This window comes from Herpailurus yagouaroundi, unplaced genomic scaffold (assembly GCF_014898765.1).
Source record: "Herpailurus yagouaroundi ecotype Mexico unplaced genomic scaffold, PumYag 100, whole genome shotgun sequence".
NCBI classification, from domain to species: Eukaryota; Metazoa; Chordata; class Mammalia; order Carnivora; family Felidae; genus Herpailurus; species Herpailurus yagouaroundi.
Window position 1 is genome coordinate 5,059,937 of NW_024412391.1, and position 25,310 is coordinate 5,085,246.

The 25,310-nt window shown below is 43.7% G+C and overlaps 1 protein-coding gene across 4 annotated transcripts in view; it reads left to right on the forward strand.

Annotated features, from left to right (window-relative positions):
- The first annotated feature begins 1,209 nt into the window (after window positions 1-1,209).
- Window positions 1,210-25,310, forward strand: part of TCAF1 (TRPM8 channel associated factor 1) — a 54,051-nt gene continuing 29,950 nt past the window's right edge. The window contains exons 1-2 of one of the 4 annotated variants that reach the window (XM_040471701.1): window positions 1,210-1,368; window positions 22,510-23,143. In XM_040471701.1, the coding sequence (XP_040327635.1) occupies window positions 22,524-23,143 (620 nt within the window). In that variant the 5' untranslated portion in view covers window positions 1,210-1,368; window positions 22,510-22,523. Of the gene's footprint in view, window positions 1,369-13,407; window positions 13,538-15,496; window positions 15,650-22,509; window positions 23,144-25,310 lie in introns of those variants that run through there. The other 3 variants (XM_040471702.1, XM_040471700.1, XM_040471698.1) reach the window with 3 other exon arrangements.

Consider the following 25,310-nt stretch of genomic DNA (forward strand, 5'->3'; position numbering starts at 1 on the left):
ATGAATAAACATTAAAAAAACAAAAACGTCGTGTCTCACACGTTATCATATGTGTTTCAACAACCCTGAAAAGCACCAGCTTTAAGTGGCAGTAAGAGCACACAGCCAAGTGTCCTTTTGATAAGGTGTTCCACCCACTACACTTTCTACCTGTAAAGAGGGGAAGTTATCTGGGGGACAGAGGCAAACAAATGCAGGAAGAGAAAAATACTATAAGCACAAAAAAGGAGGTGAGATTTAGAATTGACGGTGGACTGCTGGGTCCAGGACGGAAAGGGAACTTAACAGGTCAAACTCGCTCAGAAAGAAGTGAAACAGAAGCAGAGAAATATGCAGACACAGGCAGAGATTCAGGCGGTGGTGAGATGGTCGGCTTTGGAGATGGGGCCCAAAAGGCAACGAATTTGGGCAGCCTCCAGGAGCTGAAAAAGGCAAGGAAGTGGATTCTACCCCTAGAACCTCCAGAAAACACACCCCTGTTACACCTGGATCTTAGCCAGTGGGCTCCTGACCTACAGAAGTGTCAGATAATAAATGTACTGTTTCAAGTCCCCAGATTTGTGGTCGTTTCTTACTGAGGCCCCAGAAAGCAAATGCACACCCCAGCTGGTAAGCTGGTAAGCGGCAGTCGATACAGAGTCTAGTTTTTAGTAGCCACACCTTTCTTTCTCTCTCTCATGCCCAATATCTGTCACCTATTTGTTGGTTAGTAAAATTGTTGACACCTTCGTGTTTTATGTGACTTATAAAACAAAACATGGGCTACTTGAAAATAATTCAATGGTTATGAAGATATCAATTGCCAACTTCTTCACTCTTATCCCCGCCCTTCATATAAGCGATGCAAGATTTTCTTGTAATCGTATGCTCCATTCTAATGCAACTTGATGCTTTTAATTAAAAAATGTATCTAGGACCCATAGATTAAATTCGTCCTTAGAAATAAGTGTGCACTGTTTACAGAAAAATATAATAGGTCAACTGCTCACTTGTTCATGAATAGTCTCAGATTTATTTTTCAACAAATTGCCCAGCCTCACTCTCTGCACGGGTGCTGGGGTCTCCGCCCCGGATTTGGGGCCGCATCTTCCTGCAGAAACTGATACAAAGCCAGGCCTCTGCGGTCCAGGGACTGCGGGCCAGGCTCCGCCCCAGCGCTGCGGCCACCAATCAGCTCCCGGGACGCCCCCACTCCCCCCGCATCCCCCCTCCCACCCCGTCTGCCTGCGACTTTCCACGTCCCCAGCGTCGTCGGCCGCCCAGTCCCTTCTCACCTGAGAGGCGCCTTCCCTTAGGGAACTGACGCTGCCCCCTGCGAGCAGGTCTTCTCTGCCCCAACCCGCGCTGCAGGGAAGAGCGGGGCAAACGGTGAGTGGCCCAAAGAGGCCTGCTAGTGACACAGGCCACTGCTTGAAGTGCGGTGGCCCGGGAGGGGAGACCGGGGACAGAGGGATGCCCGGGGAGACTGTGCGTGGTGTGGGGTAGGGAAGGATGGGGACTGGTGTGGGCCTCTGCGGGGCCCCAAGGGGAGGGTGGCAGACGTGTCGAATACAGGACTTCTTGCTGTTTACCTCTCGGATCCTTCTCTGCAGTCTCTGCAGCTCCGTCTCTCTTTTCTTCTTGCCGCATTGTTTTTCACCCTTGCTTGTCAGGAGGCGATGGATGAACTTCCCCTTCCCCATTTTCTTGCTCTTTTGTGTGTGTGTGCTCTGCAAGGAGCTACGGAGATTTGAGCTAAAAGGGAGCCCTGGAGGTGATGTTACCTCATCTCCTGCGGCCTTGCTTTTGAATTATTTGGGCGTTGCTTGCCTTTACAGGAACACTCCCACCCCACCCCACCCCACCCCTCAAAAGGTAATGTCCTCACCTACTCCAGTGTTCTAGGCACCCAAAGGCTCTGAGCGTGTCAGCTCTGTGGGAGGGAGGTGCAGGGTGCCGGAGGGGTGGTGGTGCGAGTAGGTGTGGAGAAGCAGGCTGAACGTTTAGTCTGGAATGCCTTTGGCCTTAGCAGTAAGTGCCGGATTATAAACAGTTCCCCAGGGAAACAGCCCAAGCTGGCCAATGAATGAGTTGGGTCAACCTGCAATGGACTGTGAATGCCTTACCTATAGAAAGGAAGGATTTATGAATCACATAATCATGAAACTTCTTGGAACACATGCAAGTCAAATTAGACATAAAGGACCAAATGTATCTAGCAGACCATCCATCCATCCATCCATCCATCCATCCAACCATCCATCCATCCATCCAGCCATCCGTCTGTCCAACCATCCATCCATCCGTCCGTCCATCCGTCCGTCCATCCGTCCATCCGTCCACCCAACCATCCATCCACTCGTCCACCCGTCCACCCGTCCAACCGTCCATCCGTCCATCCGTCCAACCGTCCATCCGTCCAACCGTCCATCCGTCCATCCGTCCATCCGTCCATCCGTCCATCCATCCATCCATCCATCCATCCTTTCATATTCCAAACTATTTATTTGTCCATTGACTTCATTTCAATACCTTGCTTTCTTTTTTGCTTTGGTTTGATTTTTTTTAATCATTAAGAGGCATTATAAAACATCTAAGAATGGTCTAGAGAATAATGAATAAAATGCCTGACCACCACCTAGATCGAAAAAATAAGATATTGCAGTACCTTAGAAGCCCCCTTCTCCCTCCCCCGAGAGGTGACATCTCTCCTGAAGTTTGTATTAATTATTTCTTTGCTTTTCTTTATAGCTTTGTGATTTGTGTGTGCATTCCAGAAACATATATGTACATATTTGCTTTCCCTTTTAAATTTTCATATTAATGGCAGTATACTGTACATACTCAAGTTTTTGAGATTCACCGTTGTTGATGGTTCCTTCATTTTCACTGTTTATGGTATGAGTATACTATAGTTTATCCCTTCTCCATTTAGGCTGTTGCTAGTTTGGAAAAGGTATTAGCTATCTAGTGCTATACAAATTACCTCAAGACTTGGCTTAACACAAAACAAAACAAAAACCTATTAGCTCAGTTTCTGTAGGTCAGGAATCCATCTGGGAATCTCTGACTCAGTATCTCTCATGGGCTGGGCTCTAAGCAAGGTGTCGAGACTACAATCATCTGAAGGCTGAGGGTAGAGGGGAACCCGTTTCAAACTCCCTCAGGTGACTCTTGGCAGGCCTCTTGGCCTCACTGGCTTGGGTTGGACACATCAGTTCCTTGCCAAATGGGCTTCTATTTAGGAGTTAGTCAAACTTGGAAACTTGCTCCCCCCAGGGTAAGGCTCCCTGAGAGAAAGAGAGAGAGAAAGACGAAGGCCAGATTCTTTTTGTAACCTAATCTCAAAAGCGACATGTGATCTTCTATTAGAAGTGAGTCACTATTTGCAGCCCACACTCCAGGGAAAGGGCTTACACAAGACCATGAATATCAGGAGGCAGGAATCATTGGGGGCCATTATAAAGGCTGCCTACTACAGGGGATATTAACAAATAATGTTGTTCTCCAACACTCTTGTACATGTCTTCTGGTTCTCATGCACAGGCTCACTCTGGTTCCCTGGATTGTATACCTAGAATTACTGGGCTATAAGATTGGTGTGTGTTCAACTTCATTAGGTTATTTCCAACCGTTTCCAAAGTATTGAGCCAGTTTTTACTCCCTCCAGCAATGGATGAGCGTTTCTGTTCCTCCACATACTTGTTATAACTTCGTATTATCAAATTTCATTTTTAGCCAGTCTGGTGGGCATGAAATAGTGTTCCATTGTGATTTTAATTAGCATTTCTCTTCTAACTAATGAAGTGTCCACCTTTTCATATATCTGTGAACTCTTGTGCATCCTCTCTGAAATCCTGGTTCTTGTCTTTTCCTCATTTTCATAGTGGGTTGTTTGTCTTTTTCTTATTGACTCATTGGAATGCTTTCCTTATATAATGTGGAGGATAATCAATCTTTTGTCAGCTGTATATGCCACAAATACTTGCTTTCAGTTTGGTGCTTAGCTTTTCTTTCTCTGTATGTCCATTTCTCTTAAAGAACTAAGTTTTGAATTTTAATTTCAAGTTACCAAGATTTTCTTTTATACTTTGTCTTGTTTGAGAAAATTGTTTTCTCAAGATAATACATTAATTTTACTACATTTACCTCTAAAAGCATTTATAGTTTTGCATTTGGCAATTAGTCTTAATCCACCTGGAAACTGATTGTTATATTGTTTATTGCACAGGGATAATCAATTGTCTCAACACTAGTGATCTGAATAAATTTGGTTTTTCATATACGCATGAATTTGTTATAAGCTCCCTAATCCTATAGTTATCTATTTCCCTCACTACTCTACTTTTAGAATAAGTCTTGAAATATGGTAATAAAGATCCTGCTATTTATTTTATTCTTCTTCAGGAGTGTTTTAACAATTCTTGGATCTCTGACCTTCCATATAAATATTTAAATAAACTTGTCAAGTTCTCCAAAACAAGAAACAAACAAGCAAACAAACATACCCACTAGAATTTTGATTGATATTGCATTAACTTTATATATCAATCTGTGGAGAAAAGGCCTCTTTAAGATTTGTACCTGGGGTGCCTGGGTGGCTCAGCTGGTTAAGCGTCTGACTCGATTTCAGCTCAGGTCATGATCTCACGGTTCGTGAGATTGAGCCCTGCAGGTGAGATCAAGCCCTGTGTGGGCTCTGTGCTGACAGCATGGAGCCTGCTTGGATTCTCTCTGTCTCTCTCTCTCTCTCTCTCTGTGTCTCCCAAAATAAATAAGCAGTAAAAAAAAAAAGATGTTTCACCTTTTCATCTATGAACTTGGTATATAATGCTATTTATTTAGTTCATCTTTAATGTTTTTCAATATTTTGTAATATTTTTATTGCTTTCCTTTTGCTTACTTTTATTAAATTTATTTCTAAGTACATTACATTTTTACCGCTATTGTAAATGTTTTCTTTTATAAGTTTATATTGTGTAGCTTATTGCTGCTTCTGTATCATTCATTTGCCTTTTATATATTAACTGTATCAAGCTTGATAAACTCCATTAATAGTTCAAATATTACCTATAGAGTCTTTCAGATTTGCTACATAGGCAATCATATCACCTGAAAATAATGACGGTTTTGTTTCTTCCTTTCCAATCCTTATACCTTTAATTTCTTTTTCCTGTCTTACTGCATTGCCAGTATAAAGAATAAAAGTAGAGAAGGGCATCTTGTTTTATCCTTAACATAATAAAGAGAAAAGATTTCATTAGGTCAACTTTAAATATTGCATTTGCAATGGTTATTTTGTAATTGCCTTGTCCCATAAGAAAGTTTGATTCTTCTTCTGGTAAGCACTTTTATTATGAGGAGATGTTTTATTGAATGCTTCTTTTGGAGCTATTGATTTTCTCATATATTTTTTTCCATTTAAATATGTTAATATGATGAAGTGTAGTATTCAGTCTTTAATATTAATTCAACTTTGCATTCCTGGAACAAATGGCCAATGGTAAATATGCAATAACTTTTATGTAAAGATACAAAGATAAACATTAGATATCTGCATTTGTATATGTGAATTGAGATTGACATGTAATTATCCTGTTTGGTTCTAACTTTATCTGTTACTGATATCATCTCATAAAATAAGATGAGTAGTATTCTCACTATTTCTATTCTGCAGAAGAATTCTGTGGAATTTGGAAGAATTTGGTCTAGGTTGTAATTATCTGGTCCTTGAGTATTTCCTCGAATCACCAGCAAAACCTTTAGGGAGTGAAGTTCACTTTATCAGAATGTATTAAACTTGTTGTTTCAGTTACTTTAAGGATTTTAGGATTATTTAGGTCTTCTTATGGAATCAATTTTCATTAAACTTGTTTTCTAAGATATTTTACCATTACATATGTGTATTATTCAAACTTAATAGAATAAAATGGTTTTATAATATTCTCTCATTATCTGTTTAAACAGTTTCATCACCTATTATTCTGACCCATTTTTTTCATTATTAATGTGTGTATATGTTTTCTCATTTTGACTAATTTTGTCAGAATTTGGACTACTTTATTATCTCTTTCACATACTTACACACACACACTCACACACACACACACACACACACACACCTTAGGGGTTTTTTTCATTAATTATTTTATTAGTACTTCTTGATTCTTTGAATTTTTATTTATTTTCTAAGCTTTTAAAAAATATATTTATTTATTTACTTTTGAGAGAGAGAGAGAGAGAATATGCATGTGATTGGGGGAGGGGCAGAGAGAGAATCCCAAGCAGGCTCCATGCTGTCAGCACAGAGCCCTACACAGGGCGTGATCCCACGAAAAGTGAGATCATGACCAGAGCCAAAATCAAAAGTTGGTCACTTAACCAACTGAGTCATCCAGGCACCCCTTATTTTCTAAGCTTTTAAGGTATATGCTTAGCTTGTTAAGCTCTTAAAACTATAAAATTTTGTCACTGCTTAGCTGTCTCTCACAAGTTTTGATATGAATATTTTGCTATCATGTAGCTTTAAGTATCTATAATTTTGATTATGGTTTCTTATTAAGCCATGCAATTTTTTGGACAGTGTACTTTAATTTTCAGTTATTCACATGAAGATTCTTTGATTTATCTTGCAGTAAATGTTGCCTAATTCATAATGTAGTCAGAGAATGTACAATATCAAGTGCTTTTGATTTCTTGAAGCTAGTTTCATAACCTACCATACAGTGAGTTTCATCTGTGTGCTTGAAAGTAATGTGTAGTTTCTAATTATATAATGTCCTATATATACCTTTAAAGCAAGTGCATTAATTATGGAATCCAGATCTTCCATATCGTTACCAATTTTTATCTGTTTGAATTATCAATTACAAAAATATGTATGTTAAAATCTCTCACTCTGATGGTAGATTTTGAAATTTATCATTATAGATCTGTATATTTTTACTTTATATATTTTGAGGCTATGTTACTAGTGAATTGGAGTAAATTGAGAATTTTATCATAATGTAGGGATTCAATATTGTGGCTACCTATTAATGCTTTTTGTTTTAAATTCTTAATTTGCTCAGGTATCAAATCAAGGTTTCTCTGGGGCGCCTGGGTGGCTCAGTTGGTTGAGTGTCCGACTTCGGCTCAGGTCACGATCTCACAGTTCGTGAGTTCGAGCCCCACATCGGACTCTGTGCTGACAGCTCAGAGCCTGGAGCCTGCTTCAGATTCTGTGTCTGCCTCTCTCTCTCTGCTCCTCCCCTGCTCATACGCTGTCTTTGTCTCAAAAATAAATAAAGATTTAAATCAATCAATCAAGGTTTCTCTGATTAGTGTTTACCCTGATTGGTGTTTACTTCCAAGGAAGATTTATCTTTCTTTCATCCTGTGGCTTTAAATATTTCTGAATCTATGTTTCAAGGATATATATCGTGAACTTATTTGTATTTTTTAAATGCTGGGTTTTAAAATTATTGTTTGACAGGGCATTTGGGTGGCTCAGTTGGTTGAGCTTCCAACTTCAGCTCAGGTCATGATTTCATGGTTCATGAGTTCAAGCCCTGCATCAGGCCCACTGCTGTCAGCACAGAGCCTGCTTCAGATCCTCTGTCCCCATCTCCCTCTGCCCCTCCCCTGCTCACGTTCTCGCTCTCAAAAATAAATAAACATTTAAAAAAATAAGTAAAATAAAATTATCGTTTGACAATTTATAACTTACCACTGAATAATTTATTCCAGTTATATTTATTGTGATTAGTAGTGCAAATAGATTTATTTCTGTAATTTTATTTGCTTATTATTTTTTATGCTTTGTCTGTCTCTTTTATTCCTCTCCCCTCTTTTACTCCTTTGTGTCCCCATTTTACTGCTCCTCTTATTTGGAAATTACATGTTGTAACATTTTAGTATGAATGTTTTAGGAATACTCCAAAATTCCTAAATTTTATAACTTAGTCGTATGATACATTTAATTCATAACATTTATTGAGGTAGAACTGAGAGATAAAATTTGCATATATAAAAGATGTACAATGTGATATGTATAATTATTAAATGATTACCACACATGCTAATTAATATACTGATCACCACACATAGTTTACCGTTTTTGTGTGTATGAGAACAACTGAGATCTATTTTTTTTAGCAAATTTCAAGTATATATACAATATTATTAACTATAGACACTGTACTATACATTAGATCTCCAGAACTTATTTATCTTACATGTCTGAAACTTTGCAACCTTTGACCTATATATCTCCCCATTTCCCCCACCTCCCACATTCTAGTAACCACTATGCTACTTTCTGCTTCTGAGTTCGACTATTTTAGATTCCACATACGAGATCATACAGTATTTGCCTTGAATTATTTCAAAACTTAACATAATGCATTCAAGTTTCATCCGTGTTGCCACAAATGGCCAGATTTTCTTCTTTTTTATGGCTAAATAAATTCCACTGTATATTCATACAACAGTTTATTTATCCGTTCATTCATTTGCTAGACACTTAAGTTTTTTCCATACCTCGGTTACTGCGAATAATGCTGCAGTGAACATGGACGTGCAAATATCACTTCTAGATATTGATTTCATTTCCTTTGAATATATACCTAAAAGCTGGATTCCTGGATAATATGGTAGTTCTATTTTTTTCTTTTTTTTTTTTTTATTTTAGAGAGAGAGAGAGAGAGAGAGAGAGCAGGGAAGCGGGACAAAGGGAGAGGGAGAGAGAAATAATTTTAAGCAGGCTCTATGCCCAGCTGAGAGCCTGATTGATGCAGGGCTCAATCTCACAACCATGAGATCATGACCTGTGCCATTTGTATGTCTTCCTTTGAGAAATGTCCGCTTACGTCCTGTGCTCATTTTTTAATTGGACCATTTACTATTTAGTTGCTTGAATTCCTTACGTATTTTGGATATTAACCCCTTGTTGGGGATGTATGGTTTACAAATATTTTCTCCGATTCCGTAAGTTGTCCCTTCACTCTGCTGATTGTTTCCTTTGCTGTGGAGATGCTTTTCAGTTTGAAGTAGTCCCACTTATTTATTTTTGCTCTTGTTGCCTGTTGCTCTGGATCCCTTTTGGGGTCATATAAACATTTATTGCCCAGATCAATGTCAAGAACTTTCTTCCCTATGTTTACTTCTAGTAGCTTTACAATTTTAAGTCTTTAATGCATTTTGAGTTGATTTTCATATATGGTATGAGATAATTGCCTAATTTCACTTTTTTGCATGTGGGTATACAGTTATTTCAATACCATTTATTGAAGAGTCTATTCTTTCCCCATTGTGTGTTCTTTGTACTTTTGTTGACAATGAGTTGGATACAAATGTATGGGCCTATTTCTGGGCTCTCTACTTTTTTCCATTGGCCTACATGTTTTTATGCAAGTACCATAGTATTTTGATTACTATAGCTTTGTAGTATAGTTTGAAATCAGGCATTTTATGCCTCAAATTTTATTCTTCTTGCTGAAGATGGCTTTAGAAACTTGAGTTCTTTTATGGTTCATACGAATTTTGGAATTTTTTTCTATTTTTGTGAAAAAATGCCATTGGAATTTTGATAGGGATTATATTAAATTAATAGATAATTTTGGTTAGTATGGACATTTTAACCTTAATTCTTCCAATCTATGAACATGGAATATCGTTCATTTATTTGTGTCTTCAACATTTTTCTTCAACGTTTTATAGTTATCAGTGTACAGATCTTTTACCTCCTTGGTTAAATTGGTTAAGTACTTTATTGTTTTTAATGCTATTGTAAATGGGGTTGTTTTCTTACTTTCCTTTACAGATACTTCACTGTTAGTATAGAAAAACATAACTAATTTTTATATGTTGATTATGTTTCCTGAAACCATACTGAATATGCTGAATTCATTTATTAGTTCTAACAGTTTTTTGATGGAGCTTTTATAGTTTCTATATATGAGTTTTAATTCTATACTAAAATCCTCCAACCTGGCTTCTGTAATTTTTTAACATATTGATCACAGTTATTTTATTTATTTATTTATTTATTTATTTATTTATTTATTTTTTAATATATGAAATTTATTGTCAAATTGGTTTCCATACAACATCCAGTGCTCATCCCAAAATATGCCCTCTTCAATGCCCAATCACCTACCCTCCCCTCCCTCCAACAACCCCCCATCAACCCTCAGTTTGTTCTCAGTTTTTAAGAGTCTCTTATGCTTTGGCTCTCTCCCACTCTAACCTCTTTTTTTTTTTTTTCTTCCCCTCCCTTATGGGTTTCTGTTAAGTTTCTCAGGATCCACCTAAGAGTGAAAACATATGGTATCCGTCTTTCTCTGTATGGCTTATTTCACTTAGCGTCACACTCTCCAGTTCCATCCACGTTGCAACAAAAGGCCATATTTCATTCTTTCTCATTGCCACATAGTACTCCATTGGATCACAGTTATTTTAAAGTCCCTAAGAATGCAAATGTCCAAGCCACCTGTGAGTCTATTTCTATTATTTGTTGTTTCTTTTGAGTTCTTGGCCATGTCATCTGATTTTTAGCCTCCCTCTAAATTTTTGATGGTGTGCAGGACATCATGAATGAAAAATTACAAAGTTATGGTTGATGTTATTGTTTGTCAAAGAGGACTTTTGGGGGGATGGGGAACAGATAAAGTACCAGAAGATTACTTTCATACTATCAAAGTTGAGTTTTAAGCTTTCTTAAAACTGGTACATTTGAAGTTTTTCCTTTACCCACCCTTAATGCTTACTCCTAAGGTGTCATTCTTATTGATACACCATGGATTTTCTCAACTGAAAGCAGAGTGTTGATAAGAATCACTTACTTCTGTGGGACTTGTCCTCTACTGCTTTGTTCCCAGAGCAGTACAATTACTGAATTGACAGCTCAACTATTTAGCATGTTAGCGTCTATTTTCAACAAGTTTTTTTGGGGGGGGAAGGTGGGGGGTCTATCCCTGTGTGCGCAGAGCTTGAAAGTCAGTCAGCCAGGGACAAATTAAGGGGAACTTGTACACAGATTTTTACATTCACTTCTCAGGGACTTCTTCTTGTCTGAAATGTTGCCCTTTGGGTTCAGTTGGTTTGAGAATCCTGAACCAGTAAGATTGACACTTTCAGCTCGTGAAATGCATTGTGAACTGGAAACTGTCCTAAAGCAAAAAGCCACAGCAGATGTGGAACTCATGTCCTGTGTTTTTCTTCCCTTGGGACTGTAGCTTCTCAAGTTCTCCCTGTGTTGTTTGCTCTTCAAAGTCTTCCATTGTTTCCTATATTTTGTCCAACATCTATTGCTGTGAATTTTCAGTGGAAGTATTGTTCCAAATAAGGTATCCCCTCAACGCCAGATTTAGAAGTCTCTTACCATTTTGTCTTACAGTTTAGATAATTTATCTAATATTATTTTATTTCTTCTTGAGATACATCCTTTAGAATTTCCTTTAAAGAGCTTTTGAAAATAAATTCTCAGTATTTGCTGGTCATTTTTAAGACACTTATAATAGAAGATAATGCCAGGACAGCACTAGGGGGTCAGAAAGCAGGGAGGGTAGCATTTGACTAGGCACCAGTTTTAGATTATTATGGATGGTGCTGCTTTGAATATTCTAGTGCATGTCTTTTGGTGACATATATATATATCTTGGGTATATGTATATACCTAAGAGTGGTATTACTGAGTAGTCCTATTTTTTTTCAAAATTATTTTTGTAACATTTTAAAAATGCAAAATGTCTAAAGAAAAAAATTACTGGCCAACCCACCCCACTTCTTGAGGTAGCCAAATATGTCCTTATTTTTCCTGCTAGATAAACATAAATACACAAAAGGAGCATTACAAAATTTTCACTGAAAGTATATATTGGGAGCATTCAAGGTATAACTTGAGCTCATCCTTTTTAGAACTCCATGATATTTTACAGTATGGATTTTTAACAAATTGTTTATTCACCCCAATGTAGCCAAGTATTTCCAGAACGTAACATCTCCAAATTTATTTCAGTACTTTCAGGATTTCCTGGCAATTTCTGTTACTCGAGGTAGAAACTGGAAAGAAAAACAGAAACGCTAGAGAAAGTATAAATAAGGAAGGATATAGGATTTAAAACCGAGCTAGTAATGTGCAGTCTGAAAGAGAGAGAGGCTAGAACTAGCTGAAGTTTTAGCAGATATGGAAAGAAAATGATAGGCTGACCTCACGTTCATGTATCTTGTCCATCCATCCGTCAAGTGGACATTACGAAGTACCGGTTTATGGCCACATGACGTGGAGAATCTGAAGAAGAAGAAGAAAACATAGGCCTAGACTTATGTTTCCTCTAGTGTGGTGAGTGGTAATGAAACGGTGAAGTAATACAGGATGTAGTAATCTATCCCCTTTACCACCGAGTGTGCATTCCTGTGGAAGGTCCAGCCTGGACACTGCTTTGCAGGAGGGGAGAAAGCTGTTTCATGGTCGCTTCCTGAGAAGTTTGGCCAGGGACACCTTCTCCTTAGGCACCCAGAGAACAGGGGCCAGTGCAGTGAAGGGTGAAGGGTGAGGAAACAGGCGAATGTGCAGAGGCCACACGAATCTGGTCTTTGGGACTGGCAGCCATAAAAGGGACAGGTGGTTTTCCCCCAGCTTCTCATGTTGAGCTCACCAAGCTAGATGAGCAGACATGGACTCAAGACAGGGCCATATAGTCCAGTCCCCGCTCAAAAGTCACCTGTTACATCCCACTCTTTCTTGACTGAAATGAGACAGGACGAAGAACAAAGTTCAAGAATCCCCCACACAGGGAGAAATCATATTTATAGAGGCGTCGCTACCAGCTACTTGAGCAAGGATCTTTTTATCTATTTTAGTTGATTAAATGTATCGTTTTTTTATCACTAAATGACACATATCACCATTGAAATGTTAAAGAGGGGTGTGAAGTAAAGATACTTAAAAGTAATCTACTCTTAACTGTCTGAACTGATTCTAATATTTTCATGTGTTTTCCATGTAATTTCTGTGTTTATATAAGCATATATATTTTAAAAGTTTTTCGCACAAAAATGCAAGCTCTCCATTCTTACTACCATGTTAAATGTTCATTAAAAATATGAATATAGCTACAGCCCAACTCCTGGCACATATATGTAGATTTAACTCATCCTTGTCTTACATACAAATCTATATTTATCAACCCCTCCCTTGTTGGTAAATAGTCTCACGGATTTATTTATTTATTTTTTAATCGCCCTGCCGCACTCCCGGAGCCCTACCGGGACACCGTGCGGCATTCGTGACTGCATCCTCTCCCAGAACCCGACACAAAGCAGGGCCTCTGAGGTCTGGGGGCGGCCGGCCAGGCTCCGCCCCCCCCCCCCCAGCCGCCAAGCCGGGCCCGGGGAGGCACGCCCCCCCCCCCAGCCCCTCTCCGCACTGCAGCCAGTCTCCCCCCACACACCTCCCGCCCCCACCTCCACCAATTACCAAATCCGCAGGCTGATTGCCCTGTCTCCTTGTCACGTCTCTGCAGAGGAGTCCCTTCCCCCTCCGAAGTAGCCCGGTGTGCAAACTGCTGGATAACGGGTGAGTCTCGTCCAAAGACGGTTCTAGAACCGGGGCAGGCCCCCCGGCGCACCGATCAGGCCCACCGATCAAGCCCGCACGGCCCGGGGGGCGGGGGAGGGGGGAGAAGGACGGACCCGCCCGGGGTCCGGGGGAGCGCGGGGGAGGGGGGCGCCTGCCGGGCTGCGAAGGTAGTCGGGCTTCGGGCCTGAGACCGCTTGGGCCTAAGGAGGCGGATGGCTTCCAAAGAGGATTCCCTGCGGTCTCTCCATCCCTGTGTCTGGTTCTGCTCCTTTTCTACCACTCTGGCTCTTATTTCTTTCGTGCTTCATTCTTGTTCTCCAGGAATTTATGCCTTTTAAAAACACTTCTCATAATGAAATGTTCTAAAACTGCAGATAGGTACAGACAATAACGTAGCAGAATTATCAGATGCGAACATTTTTTTATTACCTTCGCTTCAGCGCACTTGGTCTCCCCCACTCCGCCGTGTGTGTGTGTGTGTGTGTGTGTGTGTGTGTGTGTGTCTCCCCTCCTTCTAAGAAACAAAACCTGACCGTGAAAATCCTTACTCCACCAAATCTCGTGTCCATCCTCAGATGTTAAGTTATATTCTGTCCTTCTCATGTATATTTTTATACTTTTATTGTATTTATCTTTATGTAGGCAATATGTGCGTTTTTGTTTTGCCCCTTAACATTTTTCGTGAAACTCAGTATTTGGGGGTTTTGCCTTGCGGTGCTTCCAGTCGTGGCATTTCAGACTGGAAAGGGACTTAGCAAGTTTCCAGCCCTCCTCCTTTATCATCTGGGAGCCCTGAGCCCTATGGGAGGTAAAGGATCTGCCTTCTCACTTTCACACAGGTGGTCCTTCACTGGGCAGGAGCCTGAATTGAGGTTCTCTTGGTTTCTGTTCCCTGCGTTCCATGTTTTATGCCACTGAGCTCACCTACCCACATCCCCCTGTTGGCTCTTGCTGATATGATTCGGTTTGGGGAAGGATTTAAAGAAGAAAGGAAATTGGAAAGGGGGTTGAAGGGAGGTGCCGAAAGGAAATATGACTTGGATGCATTTTCCTGAAACACGAAGAAGTGAGTCTTAGCACAACTTGAATATTTATTTTACTTAAGAAGCACTGGTGTCTTACTGATCTAAGAACGTTGTAAGTATTCACTCACCTAATTTAAGCCTTGTAAGAGATCTGTAATATAGGTACTAATTTCATCATCCCCGGTGTACAGGTAAAACTGAAGTGCAGAGTAACTCTGGGGAAGCCACTCAGCCTGTGAAGTGTAGCATCGCGATCTGAATCCAGGGCATCTGGTGACAGCCTTGAGTTTCTAACCGCTGCGCCACCCTGCACTTCACATGCTGGAACTAGCTAGCACCTGAGGGAGGTGAAGGCTCCAGACAAGTGAGGAGCAACAGTCAGCTGGTTACTGGAAGCGAGTTCGAGGTAGAAATGGGAACGGAAGTGGACCCAGATGCATAAACTCTGGCTGCCTATTGTCTGTCTGCAATATTCTCTCATTTTTCACTTACAGAAGTAACGTATGTAACAATGCAGAGATCTAGGAAAGTTGCCCTCTGCTGTTCCTCAGGGCAAACGGTATTAACAGGTAGAGACGCAGCATGCCTTCTCCCACCGCAATACGAATACGTAAAGGGCTAGTTTTTACTATAAAAACGAAAGCATTGTCAACAGCTTCCTACAGTTTTTATTTTCCCCTTGGCAGTGCGTCAAGTACATTCCCCCCAACCAAATGGAGATCTAAGCTCCTCCTAAGAACTGATACCCTATCACTTATTCAGCCTTGCCCTGGGTAACGAGTAGAGTTTATGTCCCTAATCCCGTCCACTCTGCCAGGGTGGGGGCCGTCGCAGCGCCGAGCCCACTGGGCCGGCGACACAAAGAAGCGCTGTCCCCTGCCAAGCGCCGCCCCTCGGGCTGGCGGTCGCGCCCGGGAGGAAGTGGGGAGGAGGAGACTCCTCGGGAACCCCTCCTCCCGGTGCCCGCTCGCCAGCCTGCCCGGCGCCGCCCGCAGGGAAGCCCCTTTCCCGCAGCTCCGCGCGTCCCCTCTGCGCCCAGCCCTGCCCCCTCCGGCTGTCCCCGTGGAAGTCGCAGGGCGACCTGGTGAGTGGCCCTCTGCGAAAGCGCAGGAGGGGCAGCCGGCGGTGGCCTCGGCCCGGCTCCGGGGAGGGCGGTGCCGGAGGCCGAGGGGGCGCGATGGGGGCGCGGGCGGACCTGCGGCAGCGGCGCGCCGCGGGGCCGGGGGGCTCCCAGGCCGGGGACGGGCCTCTCGCTGACCGTGTCCGCGCCCCTGCTGGTGATGTTCTCTGGCCTGGGCGCCGCGTCGCCGCTGCCGCAGTGCTGCCCCTCTCCGGGCTCTGACATCTGATGTTTGTGTTTGCGTGCTTTGTGTCGTCGAGACGCGCAGGCCCGAGCGGGAGCACGGCATCTCGTCCGCAGCTGCGTCGGAGGAGAATGCCGCAGCCCAGGGAGGAGGCAGGGCTCGCGCGGGGTCACACAGGTGGCTGGTGACAGAGCATCACTTATGTCTTACTGCCCTTTGATCTTTGCAAACACCGGCGCGGGGACTGAGCTCCCTTGCCCACTCTCACCGGCCCGCTGGAGGCTGGTGTGTGTGTGTGTGTGTGTGTGTGTGTGTGTGTGTGTGTACGTACACGCGCGCGCGGGCGCGGAAGGGCCAGTGGTCTGTGTACCCCTACCTCACCCCAACCGTGCCAGCGGGTCTGGAGCCATTCCCTGCCAGGCAGAGCTTTTCCGCTTCGCTCCCCTCCTCCCCATGCTGTCCTCCCCCGCCCCCCACCCGTGTACCTCCCCCGATCCCAGCCCCTCTCCCTTCCTCCCTTGACGTCACCGCCAAGCTCTTTGCCTACTGGTTCTGAGCCTGCGTAGGATAGTCTGGCTGGGGTGGGAGCCTGGAGGTTAACGGAGAGGATCCCACACCAGAAGAAGGTATCAACAACCCCTCGAGGTTGAGAATGACCTGTCTTGCACGTTGTCCCTTTGATAGAACGCTCTGCTCTCGGAGGCAGGCCGGTCACCACTCCGGGGCTCCTGCGTGATGCCTTCTCCTGGGAGTTTCCTGGTGAGAGAACTGAGCAAATATGAGTGAGGGAAAGAGAGCCCCAGGGGAACTCAGGAATTAAGGGAATGTAGTGAGATAGGAACAGGGGAACAGAAAACAGCATTTTGAATCGTGCTTTTTAGGGAATGGGGGAGGGATGGGACAGGGCCACGAGGAGGCCCTTTGAAAACATTGGTAATGGTCTGTTTTTTAAGTTGGGTAGTAGCTACGTAGGAATGTTTAATTTTTTAACATGTTTTACCATCTGTGTCCTTCCACACGCATTATGTATTCCTTACCATTAAAAAATTTTTAATGTTTATTTTTTTGAGAGAGAGTGAGTGTGGGGGAGGGGCAGCGAGAGAGGGAGACACAGAATCTGAAGCAGGCTCCAGGTGTGAGGCTTGAACTCATGAATCATGAGATCATGACCTGAGCCGAAGTCAAATGCTCAGCCTACTGAGCCACTCAGGTGCCCCAATGAAACCATTTTTAAGTGAAAAACAAGTAAGATTGATCTGTAAGTATGTAGGACAGAATGCAAAAGAAGGGGGAACCCACCCCAACTCTAGTTTAGTTGGTGGACACTGGAAAGGATATTGGATGTATACAGGGAAAAAGAAACGGGCTCGTGGAAGAAAATGGCATGGAGAAGGGAAGACCTATAGGACTGGATGTCTGTGGTATTACTCATTCATCAAGGCCAAGGTAGCTATTTGCTGGAGAAGTGATCCTAGGCCTGCCCTTGATACCCACATCCATCTCCCAGTCACCCATCCATGGAGTACGTCTTCATTCTCCTGGGGAATCCAAAGAATCAAACATATCCCCTGATTTTCAGACACGTATCCTGCTTTGGGGATTTGAAATCAAACCATAATGCAGGATGTGGCACATTATCCAAGACCAGCCCACTACCCTCCTTCCCTTCCAAATACAGCTCTCACAGGAAAACACCATTTAGGTAGCATGAGGCCTCTTTGTGGTAGGGGGAGGGATTTGTAGAGTTACAAGCTGTGCTTGAGGTACTTTCTGCTTTATGGGTGCCTTGGGTTCCAGCAAGCTCAGAGGCCAGAGTTGGCCCAAAGGAGAGAAAACAGGAGCCATGGAAGGAGAATGGAGGATGAAGAACTTAGAGAAATAAAAGGGATTCCCCCAGGCCGTGTCCATCTGCGTTCCCCAAGCTAGGAGAGCAAACAGGGATTTGGGCATAAACAGGAAGCATTTCGTTTAACAGTCAAGTGCTGCAGTCCTGGATATAACTGGTTAAAGTGGGAACAGAACCAGCTGCAAAGTTCAAGGAACCCCACAGAGGAGGAAATCAGATTTCTTGGTGGGTAAATGCTCAACCGATTGGGAGATGAACAAAGACATTTTAGATGTTCGGTTGATGTTCTAGATGATCGGTAGATGTTCTAGATGATCGGTTGAGCAGGCCAATGATGTGTATACTCATTCATTTAATGTTTGCTTGAAGTTCTATTATCTGTGTTATTTTTCACTGTGATACACACAGCAGTTCAAAGGATGCAGACTTGTGCGCCTCGTCCCTTCCTGATGCAGTGAATGTTCGCATGCTGAAATGTGGCCTCCGTAGATTTTTTTTTATCGTATATAAAATCCTGCTACTTAAGAGGCTTATCTATTTCCGGTATTTCCAATTGTGGACTCCAGTATAAGATTCCCCAGGTTTGAATCCTGGGTCCCACCGCTCACACCTGTGTGACTTGAGCAAGTAACACATTCTCTGACCATCACATTTTTTGTTTTTGCCCACCTATAAAATGGAGATAGTGATAATACATACCTCACAGGTGTATTGTTAGGATCAAGGAACTGATGTAAAGCACTTCCAGTAATGTCTGGAGCCTGGGAAGCACTGTAGTGTCATTACTACTACTAAAACGATTACTATTTTCATTCATACAAAAACGGGTGTGTGTCCTGTGTACAGTGATTTGAAAGTTTCATTTAAAACACACCTAGGGTGTTCTACGTACATGCAAAATTTAACGCATTCTTTGTAACAGTGATGGGATATTCTACAATATAGATGATCATACTTTATTCAGACATTCTCCCTCTCAAAAGCTGGCTTGCCACACACACAGTGTTGGTATAAAGCTGAGGCTGCACTCAAGTCCCCACTCGTGATGCAGGACGGAGAGGAGGTGAGCTTGAGTGTCCCCACCAAACCCCACTCACCTCGGGCCACTAGTCCAGCCCAGGAGACAGGTAGAAGGAGGCAACTCCACAGGAAGAGCCCTCTTCATTCTGGTCCCCTCCTTTTCAGGTGTCGAGGCCATCTGCCTGTGTCTTTGTCACTTTTCCACAGATAGTTCTTCTCCCATGAACTAGCTGGAAAGACAGCTAGTGAGAGAAAAATGTGAGTTCCCTGCTCTGAGCATTGGAGGATCCGCACTGGCAGCGACAAGGGCCCCCAGAGGAGGGATCTGACGGGCGGCTCTTTCCGGGTGGGGCGTGTATGGGTGGCTGCCTGGGGGCTGCGTGCTGGGGTCTTATGTTGCCATAATGGGCAACTGTGGGGTGCCACAGTTTGTGGAAGTGGGGTAGGTGTGCTTTAGGGTAGAGAGCTGCACCCACAGGAGTCACAGATGGTTCCAGAAAACATCCTTCGTCACTTATCTCCTAGGTTTGCATTGATCTGTCTCCATTCATAGTTTCGTATGGCAGCGAGCATCCTTGTACATATATCTGTAATGCTGCTCTTATTTCTGTAAGCAGGGTAATCAGAAGAGGGATTGCTGGTCTGGGGACAGGCTCGGCCCTGAAACGGAGCTGCCACTCTGTTGACAAAGCAATCTGTCAGATCGCTCTCAGCTTCTCGGCCCGTCCGGCAAATTGCAGTAGTGTCCGCTTAGCCTTTTAGACATTGGGCATTATTGTCTGCCTTCACCTTCTCCACCTTCTCCTCCTCCTCCCTCCCTTTCTCCCTCACCATCTCCCTTTTTTGACAATCTTGTGGGCAGCATCATGCATCCTATCGTGAATTGCCTGAAAGTGAGATTGAGCATATTTTCATAGACTAATTGGCCATTTAAATGTCCTCTTCTGTGAATATCTTCTCTTAAAAGGATAGGATTTCAGCAGATAGAAAGATGTGGGAGAGGGAACAGGAAGGAAAGAGAATCTAAAATGACAGCAGGGTATGTCCAGGGATGCCAAGTGTTCTGGAAACTGCAGAGTGGCCGGAGACGTGGCTGGCAAATGGAAGGAGCCGCCCGCCCCGGAGACCTTAAACCCCAGGACAAAGGTGTCAGATTTAACCCCGTAGGAAAAGGCGAAGCTCCAGGCGGGGGTTCTCTTCTGGGAACTAATGTGATCTGTGGCTTTAGGAGAACAGAGGCCAGATCATCAAGACCCTGGTGACTTAGAAACTGGATCACTTCAGTCGAGGAATGAATTACCGAGCACCCTAACTAGGTTACTGGCAGTGTGGTTGGAAACCATGAACGATGACCTTGACAGGCCTGTGACCAGCTGGATACGGGACAGGAGAGAGAAGGGACACAACCGTGCCTGTGTGGTTTGCCGTCCTGGCTATTTGTGGACACCAGGAAGAACGGAGAAGGCACAAGCCCTTGGCAACCAATCACTTGCTGATTCTGTGGTCTCAAAGCTTCTCTGAGGTAGATGTCTCCTTAACAACTAGGGCCACTAAGCTCACATAGTTTGCCTAAGAGGAGCTAGTTTAAAGGGAAAAGAATAAATTTAGTACTTCTTTAGTTTTAGAGGCCTCTGCAAATGGTAGAACGTGCTCCTTCAGGAGGGATCTTGGGTTTATTCGTTACCTCAGAACCAGGGCCTTTTTGTCTGTGCCTTGGACCTTTACAAAGGCCCGTGGAAATATTTGTTTTAGTGTCAGCATTGGCTCCAAAATGTGAAAACTATAAAATCAGAATCATTAGGGGCACCTGGGTGTCCCAGTTGGTTACGCATCCCACCCTTGGCATCGGCACACGTCACAATCTCATGGTTCGTGAGACCCAGCCCCGCGTCGGACTCTGTGCTCTGGCAGCATGGAGCCTGCTTGGAATTGTCTCTCTCTCCCTCTGTCTCTGCTCCTCCCCCCATCATCTCTCTCTCCAAATAAATAAACTTAAAAAAAATCATTAAATGCTTAGTCCACAATTTGTAAATTCTAACATTAGGTTTGCTTGTTGTTCACTTTGTAAGAATTCTCTATTATGCACGTTGGCAAGTTAAATAGCTTACCCTTAACCAAATAATTATAAGCAAACATACATGTGTATGTGTGTATATACACATGTAAGTGTATATATGTATATATATATATATAGGTATACATATATATATATATATATAGGTATATATATATGAAATAAGTAATTGAAAGGCACTTAACCTGTTACTTCCTTTAATCCTTGGGACAACCTGATGTGGTAGATACTCTTATCCCTTCTTAATGAATGAGGAAATGAGGACGGAAATGTGCTGCCCATCTCACAGTCAGTAAGCGAACAGCTGAGATTCAAGCCCTGGTAGCCTACCTCCAGAGTCCGGGCTTGGAGCCGCTTTGCCATATTGCCTTCAGAGAGAATATTCTCTGACAAGGGAAACAGAAAGTAAAGAGGTTACGGGCCCAAGACTAAAAACCTGGGACTTTTCAGAAGGGGTAAGAGAAGGCTGGAAAGTAAATGGGTCAGCAGGTTGAAGATGTTGCGCTTGGCCCAGGCAGTAACGTTACTGGTGGTGACAGCCTCGGGGACCGGCCCTGTCCGGTGCCACCGGGTGGGCAGTGAGAACGGCAAGCCCTCGGTGTCCTGATGATGAAAACACATCTGCTCTTGAGGGGATCGCTCCAGTGCCGTGCCCACAGTGGAGGTCAGACTGTAGCGCATCCCAAGCAGGGAGCTCACAGGGAAGCAGCAGAGGATTTATGCAAGGCCACGGCCACAGACATACACACCCGTCTCCACGGTGTCTGGGCACAAGTGAGAATCGGCCGTCGTTTCATAATGTGTTGCATACATTCCGCTTCTGGATTCAAGCCACAGAGGACTTCCGCTTTCCTCTTCTCCAGCTGTGACTGTGACCAAGGACACTTCTCAGAGGACGCAGGCTTTCCAGACTGAAACTCTGGGGTCCCTGAGCTGCACTTAGTGAGATCGGTGTGGGAGCTGAGTGGGGTGGGGGCAGCATGCTGCACCAGTGTGTGTGTTTCTGGTGGCTGCTGTAAGACATTCCCACGAACTGGGGGACTTCAAACGGCAGAAATCTATTCTCTCCCGGTCCTGGGGGCACAGAAGTTTGAAGTCAAGGTACTGGCACTGTGGTTCGGTCTGCAGGTTCTGAAGGAAAATCTGCTCCTCGCCTCCCTCTCTTGGCTTCTAGTGCTCACCAGCAACCTTTGGCCGCCCTTGGTGTAGATATATCACTCCCATCTCTTAGCATTCTCCCCTGTGTGTCTTGTCTGCATCCAGATTTCTTCTTAAAGGACGTGACTCATTGAATTAGGGCCCGCTCAAATCCAGTATGGCCTCATCTTAACTGGATTGTACCTGCAAAGACCCTATTTCCAAAGAAGGTCGCATTCACAGGTACCGGGAGTTAGGACTTGAATGTATCTCTTTGGGGACACAATTCTGCCTTCATTTCTGTTTGTTTCCTTCTGCGGTAGAAAAGTGCCGGGCTCTTTTAGTTTAACCACAGGAGTTTAGGAGGACTGGTCAGGGTGCGATGCATTCTCCTGGATTGGATACCTTGACCCCCCTTGGTGAGTCCCTGAGTCATTTCATAGAGTCAGTCTCGTCTGCATAGACAGAAGAATTGCCCCAGCTGGGGGAGCAGTGAACTGTCTGGCTTGTTTATTTATTTATCTGTCCTTCCCCAAACCGAGTCTTTGATTTTCTCTCTACAGAAGCCGATCCAGCCATGGCGACTCCCTCTGCTGCCTTTGAGGCCCTTATGAATGGAGTGACCAGCTGGGATGTCCCCGAAGATGCCATCCCATGTGAACTGCTTCTCATTGGAGAGGCCTCCTTTCCGGTCATGGTGAATGACATGGGCCAGGTCCTCATTGCTGCCTCCTCCTATGGCCGAGGCCGCCTGGTGGTGGTGTCCCACGAGGACTACTTGGTAGAAGCCCAGCTCACTCCCTTTCTCCTCAATGCAGTGGGTTGGCTTTGTTCTTCCCCTGGGGCTCCCATTGGCATACACCCGTCCCTGGCACCCCTGGCCAAAATCCTTGAGGGTTCTGGGGTAGAGGCGAAGATTGAGCCCGAAGTGAAAGACTCCCTGGGGGTTTACTGCATTGATGCCTACAATGAAACCATGACAGAAAAGTTGGTCAAGTTTATGAAACGTGGAGGGGGCTTGCTCATTGGAGGCCAGGCCTGGGACTGGGCCAACCAGGGCGATGACGAAAGGGTGCTTTTCACGTTCCCTGGCAACCTCGTGACCAGTGTGGCCGGCGTGTACTTCACTGACAACAAAGGGGACACAAGTTTCTTTAAAGTCTCCAAGAAGATGCCCAAGATCCCAGTCTTAGTTAGGTAAGTGCATTTACCCCAGTGGGGATTTGGTTGCAGGTTCAAAAACAGACATGGTTCTTGTCTTTAGGTTGCTCCCAGGCTAACAGAAGAGAACTTGGCACTTAGGCATTGATTCACCCTAAATCAACCAGATTTTAAAAATACCCTGAGGCACAGGAGGGTTCCTGCCTTCTCAGACCAGGCACTCAGACCAGACCATTGCTGTTGCCTCCCAAGACCAGACCACTTGGCTCTTTGAGCAGAGAAACTTCTTAGTGACCATGATGTTCCCTGATGTCTAGCTTGAAATATGTTGTTTGTGCTAAGTCTAAGAGTTAGGGGAGGATTTTATGTCTGCAGGCAAAAGACCTGATGATGGAGAATGAGGGACACCGATGATGGGTACAGAGACAGGCTACATGGAAGGTTCTTTAAGAGCACTAACCAGCCTGTTCTGTACACACTATGCTCCAACATCTCATACAGTGCTGGACGTAAGCAGGTTTGTAGATGCTCAGTAAACATGTGTTGGCTGGTGACTGGATGGATGAATGAGGGAGAGTAGAGCCTGGTGTAGTTCCAGTAGTAGAAGAAGTGTACCAGGCCACACCCTGTTGTACATTAAAACTCACAGCATCCTTGGAGCAAAGAGCACTGGTATTTCTGACTGGTGGGAGCATGGTAAAGTAGGGTTGGGTGAGGAAGGCACAGCAGGGTTAGAACAGACATACAGATCATGGGCTGTGGCCTCTCCTTGGCATGGGACATTTGAAACAAAACCCCATATGTGCAAGGAGGAAAGACACGGCTATTCTGGGGCATAGTGATTGATCAAATTGATCAAATTTCAGTTTACCGATGACCTTCATCCTAAGGAATAGGGAGGGAAGGCTTGGCCATAATTCTCTTTCTTAACTACCTAACCCCCCTTACTTGCCTTCAAAGATGTTTTTCTCTATCAAAACCATACTTCTTTTTTCTTTGGCTCTACCTAAATCATTTCTCATCATCAGTGATTCTGAATTGCGGGTGGAGCTCAGTTGTGTGTGTGTGTGTGTGTGCACTCATGTATGTGTATGCACACGTGTAAAATCAACTGGAAGACTGATGCTTGAGGGAAAATCAGAGTTAATAAGGCAAGTATGCAGACTCTGTTGTGGAGATTGTGGGTTTTAGTTTTGGTTGTTAACTAGGTGAGACGGCATCACAATCATTGACTGTCTTTACTTCTACAGGTAGCTATAGCAAAGCGTTGCTCATATGTTAGGTGGGTCATTTTAGACGTGTAGATGGATTGAAGATGGCAATACTGATTTTCCTGAGCTGAGCGTGTGCATGTGTGTGTGTGAGGGAGAGAGAGAGAGGCGTGAAATACTGATTAAATGCATACATTGAGATTAGTATGGGAAAAGAGAAAACAAGAACCCTCTCCTCCTCTCCCCATAGTTTTAATATTCACTCTCTTGTAGCCAAGGCTGAAAAGTAGACGTTGAGGGATATTTCTCCCACCTGATGTTGTTGCAGTTGCTAAACTATATATTTATCCACACTCATTAATTATAAATCTAAATCTGGGGCCCCTGGGTGGCTCAGTCAGTTGAGCATCCAACTTGGGCTCAGATCATGATCTTGCAGTTCGTGAGTTCCATCCCCACATCAGGCTCTGTGCTGACAGCTCAGAGCCTGGAGTCTGCTTCAGATTCTGTCTCCCTCTGTCTCTGCCCCTCCCTTGCTCGTTCTCTCCCTCTCTGTCTCTCTCTCTCAAAAATAAACATTAAAAAATTTTTTTAATTATAAACCTAAATTGAGTGAATTTTACTTTATGTAAATTAGACCTTAATAAACCTTTAAAACTAGCATTTTTATTTTTATTTTTTTTATTTTTTAATTTAAATTCAAGTTAGTTAATGGGTGCCTGGGTGGCTCAGCCCATTGAACGTTTGACTATTGATTTCAGCTCTGGTCATGATCTCAGAGTTTGTGGGTTCAAGCCCTGCACTGGGCTCTGCGCTGACAGTGTGGAGCCTGCTTGTGCTTATCTCTGTCTCTCTCTCTGCCCCCTGCTCCCCCGTTCATGATCTCTCTCTCTCTTTATCTCTCTCTCTCTCTCTCAAAATAAATAAACATAAAAAATACAATAAAATAAATTTAAGTTAGTTAACATACAGTGTGGTATTGGTTTCAGGAG